Source organism: Crocodylus porosus, unplaced genomic scaffold (genome assembly GCF_001723895.1).
Source record: "Crocodylus porosus isolate Cpor-Errol unplaced genomic scaffold, CroPor_comp1, whole genome shotgun sequence".
Taxonomy (NCBI): Eukaryota; Metazoa; Chordata; order Crocodylia; family Crocodylidae; genus Crocodylus; species Crocodylus porosus.
The window spans coordinates 6,103,367-6,108,449 of NW_017728912.1; the positions used below are offsets into that span (position 1 = coordinate 6,103,367).

Below are 5,083 nucleotides of genomic sequence, written 5' to 3' on the forward strand. Positions count from 1 at the left end.
GAAGAGGCAGCTCCCACCTCTACTTGTACCCCAGGAGGGCGTGTGTTCCCCAGATCTGCATGGGGCAGGCTGCAGCTGGGGCTGTGCGGGGCTCTCCTCGGTGAGAGGTGGGCTCAGAGCAGGCACCAGCAGTGCTGGGAGGATACTGCATCCACCCCAAATTTCACTGCTACTCTGCTCCCAGCGCCACCACTGCCAGCCACAGCCCTGCCTCCACCCACACATCTGGAAGTTCCAGGGCAGCGCTGGGAGCTGAGCTGCAGCAAAATTTGGGGTGGATGCAGCATCCTTCCAGTGCTGTGTGCAGCACGAGCATTTATCGGCCAAATTATCAGCCCCATCCGGTCGATATCCGATACAGCAAATTTTCTTTCTATTGGTACTGATCTGGTATCAGACCAACATATCAGTGCACCTCTACATAAAAATAACTGAATTTAATAAAGTAGATGAAATTATTCTATGCAACATTCATTAATACTTATTTATCTTCATCATAACTTGCAGCTAATACAATTGCTCTGATTCAGGATGCATAACATTTAGGTTGAATTATTGTAAACTTGGTTTCTTTGATTGAGCATTTCATCAATTGTCACTGGAAGGTGACAAGTAAACAAGTAAACCTGTTTACTTCTATCATTTAACAATGTGTTGTATTCTCTTTTCTCTCTCCTCCTTGCTATTCTGCGTTCTTTTATTTTCACTTTTTCTCGTATAGCCCCTTTCCCTTTTCTTCCCATTTTCCTGTCTTCTACTCTTCTGTCTCTTCAGTAGAAAATATATTTGCAAATTCTTACACTTTTCACCATAATTTTTCTGTTGACTCTTTGAACTGAAAAGGTATCACAGCAAATCATTCCATGACGAGATTTACTACCTCACAGAAGAGGTCCTTGTCCTGTGGTCTCTGGAATCCATTACCCAACCAACATGGCTTTCTAACGGAGGGTTTGTACTATGTCGTGTTTTCCTTTTCCTCAGAGTCTAATAAATAAATAAATAAATAAAACGCTACTATGTATATTTCCTTGGTATGAATACATTCATTTTACTGAAACTAAAATTTCACAAAATACTTTCAGGAATACTTTTACCTTCAATCAAAACAAAAGTTCATCAAATTCTGTATATTGTATATAGCATATTAAAAGTCCTAGAAAATCATACAGCAACAGCTTCCGAAGTCAAAAACCTGGTGTTAACTAACAAATTCATTATCTTTAGATATATTACTTTCCATTATGGATTTTTAACCACCTCAAGGATGCAATTTTTTGGACAAAAGAAAACATCCGTAAGACAATTTTGTTTTATACGTAGTAGTTAAGCCATTATTTCTTGTCAATAAAATAGTTAAATTAACTAACGATGCTGTTGCATTGTATTAGGACATGGTTACTCAGGACAAAGCTTTATACACAAAGTTTTTCTCTTGACCTTTACATCAATGGATTTTTCTTCCTTAACCACAGGATAGAATCTTGGTGTTTTGTTGGGATCTTGGAGCCGTGGGGTCCGAGGCGTTTTGGGTGTTCTAGCAGGATGAACTCTTGGAGATTCTGGGACCGCTGTTGGCAGTGAACGAGCCACTGCTGTTGGAGGTACTTCTCCAACAAACAGTTTACAAGACAGTTCATCTGTTAAATCTGTAAGCAGAAAAAAATACCAAAATTATTAAGATGCAAGGGAGATCTTTAAAATTTATTTCTGTTTTGCAAAATAACTATTAAGGTTCAGGCACATTTTTCCTAAAAACTATTAAATTAACAAATGAGAAGAGGGAGATTTATTTATGAAGCCTAGAGTTCTTGGTATCTTACTCCAAATGAATCCAATTTATCCACTTTCATTTATAAGACTTCCGTTCATCAAGACGTGCATTTTGTGGTTGAAAAGTGTAAAACTCCCAACTTTTACAGCACAAAACTTCTCTTTGCTGAATTAACACCTCCTTGAAAATCTCTTGCACCTTAATCACTGTAACCTTTTGTCCACGCAACTACCTCCACTTTATTCAAAATAGTTCAGCTAACCAAACCAAAACATTGCCAATTATTCCCCACGCCCAACCATTACTGCTTATGTAACATGCTGAAAGAATATGTATGCATATATTTTTCCTTTTATTAGATTGAACAATACTTATTTCGCAGAGGTATCTAATAGGTAAAAGTTCTTCTAAGAGCCCCAGTAGACGCCAGTCTGCACTTTTAGGCATGTACATATATCATTGAGAAACTGGTCCAGTATTGTTTAAATTGCAACCACTAGATGGCAACATGATGGTAGTTCTAAATCAGCGATTCTCAACCAGGGTGTCAAGGGATTCTTTAGGGTGCAACTCAATATTAGCACTGCTAAGCATGCATGATTCACATGATAAACCCAGAGATTTCAAATAAGGATCTATAGTGTCAAAGGGTTTTTGACCTGCTGCAACAGAAGAATTGCTCTATTATTTTTCCATAGTCAAAAAATCAGTGAAAGCCAAGTGCTGTCATTTTTCAAAAGGTGTCCCAAGTCTAAGGAGGGATGCCTCAAGCGTAAAAAGGTTGAAAACCATTTTTCTAAATAAAAGAAAAATTGTTTAAAATGCCTAAAGGTTGTATATATTTTATTGAACCTACTGCATGGTTGAGATATCTGAGAGCTCATCTATGTTTATCCCAGGTGAGACCTGAGGAAGCGTACTGTGATACCCAAAAGCTAATCTACAATAATCCTAACTATGAAGTTGGTCCAGTAAGATATTGCCCACCAAAATTCTTGCCTCATTTATTTCCTGGATTATCAAGGCAACAACCTCACTTCAACTCACTACTGTACCTGTTGAGGGAAGATTAGAAAAGGAAAGTCAGTGACCGAATTCAGATTAGCAACCAAAAATCAAGGATCGTAAGAAGTCCTTCTATAGGTACATAGATAACAAGAGGAAAACCAGTGGAAACACAGAACCAATGCATCTGGACATCTGATCACCGACACCAAGGAGAAACTGAATGCCTGAATGAGCACTTCGCATCTGTATTCCACCAGGCTAAGACTGATAGCCTGTTGACTGCAAATATGACACAGAACAGTTACAGTAGGGATGACCACCTACCAACAGTCCATGTAAAGCTGGTAAGACTAGCTAGAGAAGCTGGATAGCTATAAAATCACCAGGACCAGATTAACTCCATCTGAGAGTGCGAACGAACTAGCTAAAGTCATTGCAGGACCACTGGTCTCTCTTTGAGAATCGTGGTGCTCAGGAGAGGTCCCAGAAGACTGGAAGAGAGCCGGTGTTGTACCCATCTTCCAGAAGGGCAGGAAAGGGGACCCAGGAAACTATAGATCAATCAGCCTGACTTCAATCCCAGGAAAAATCCTTGAGCAATTTCTCAACGAGTCCATATGTGATAAGCTAGTAGAAGGCAAAATTCCGAACGACAACCAGCAGTTTTGTTGCGGGTTGGTTATATCCAACTAACCTCATTTCCTTCTGTGACCAGGTTACTCGCCACCTGGATAAGGGAGATGAGGTTGACATAATTTACTTGGACTTTAGGAAGGCCTTTGACTTGGTGTCCCATGAAGCTCTCAAGGTAAAACTAGGGGACTATAGGCTCAACAATTCAACAGTCAGATGGGTGGGAAACTGGCTGCAGGGTCAGACCCAGACAGTACTAATACAGTCTAAAAGCCTGATTTATTTTAAAATTGCATAACCTATTCAATCAACTTTCAATGTGATGTCAAGGCTCTTGAAAGCAGCGGTCTGGTACTGAAGTCAATTAGAAACTTGCGACAATATTTCTCAAAGTCTAATTTTGTCCAGAGGCAGCTAGGGTACCTACAGACCTCTCTTAGGCCCCCTCTACGTGTTACAGTTACTATGCAATTAACTGATTAATTGCACAATTGAGACCAGCTCAAAGCATCTATCAAGCCATAAAAAGATCTAACCAGGTATAAAGCCAGACCTCGAAAATGTGTTCTAACTTCATAGCTGGTTGCTATCCAGCTTCAATTTGCATGTGACAGCATCTGCCTCTGTGGCAGGGAACTCCACCACCTGACGAGACTCCCAGCCCCAGCAGCTATGGACTTGGGGTCCTGGCAGTCACAGGGTGCTGCTGTGATTTTTCAGCCCAGAGGGTGCATGGGGCACCCCCAGAACTGGGAGACTGCTACAATCTCCCAGCTGTGGAGGGCATTCCATGCACCCCCAGGACTGGGAAATCCCAGCAGAGCACTCCTGTGGCTGGGAAACTGCGGCGGTGTCCCCTGGCTGCCAAGACCCAGAGACTGCAGCTGCTGGGGCTGCGAAACCTCTCAACTGTGGGACTCCCAGCCTCAGCTGTGTATAGTGCTATAAAGCTAAAACATAGTTTTGAGGTCTAGCTTTATAGCTGGTTGGACCTTTTTATGGCACGATAGATACTTCGTACAGGTAGCTGGTCCCAGTTAATTGCACAGTAACGTAATGACTCTGAAACTCATGCTAAGCTTGGGCCTACTCACAGAAGTTAAAATACAGAATACTGACTCTAGTTCCATTATGCAAGAGGATGCGAGTTCATGGCTAGGCCATCTGAAAAGGAATAATGAAGTATCTCTTTCAGCTGATCTTGCTATATTCAGGATGATTTCAGGCAGGCTCATAGTTGTCTGGGGTGTAACCATGTGAAATGTCTATCCTTGATTAATTAGTACAGTAAATATTTCTTTTGCGGTTAACTTGTGTTTGTGTGTAGGAAGAGACATTCTCCATATGAGATAGATACCTCCTCCTGATTTAGTCCAAGGACATGCATGTTTTTCTTGGTTGTTAATCAGTTTCTTAATGTGTTCTAAACTGGATAAGCTCTTGTCACTGAAGAAGGCAACTCATTCAAATTAGAAATTTCTGATAACCAGTAATAAGCAGGTTTTTCCTGTCAATTACTGCTTGGGACTCTGTTAATTTATACAACTAAAAAAATGATTTCATAGATTTCATAGACATTAGGACTGGAAGGGACCTTGGAAGACCATCGAGTCCAGCCCCCTGCCCAAAGGGCAGGAAGTCAGCTGGGGTCATAGGATCCCAGCAAGA

General features: G+C 41.1%; 1 protein-coding gene across 1 annotated transcript in view; it reads right to left on the minus strand.

Moving 5' to 3' along the window:
• Positions 1-5,083, minus strand: part of LARP1B (La ribonucleoprotein domain family member 1B) — a 51,216-nt gene that overhangs the window by 8,379 nt on the left and 37,754 nt on the right. The window contains exons 13-14 of the mRNA XM_019533954.1: positions 1,441-1,649; positions 881-987 (exon numbers count right to left, since the gene is read on the minus strand). Of these exons, the coding sequence (XP_019389499.1) occupies positions 881-987; positions 1,441-1,649 (316 nt within the window). The remainder of the gene's footprint in view (positions 1-880; positions 988-1,440; positions 1,650-5,083) is intronic.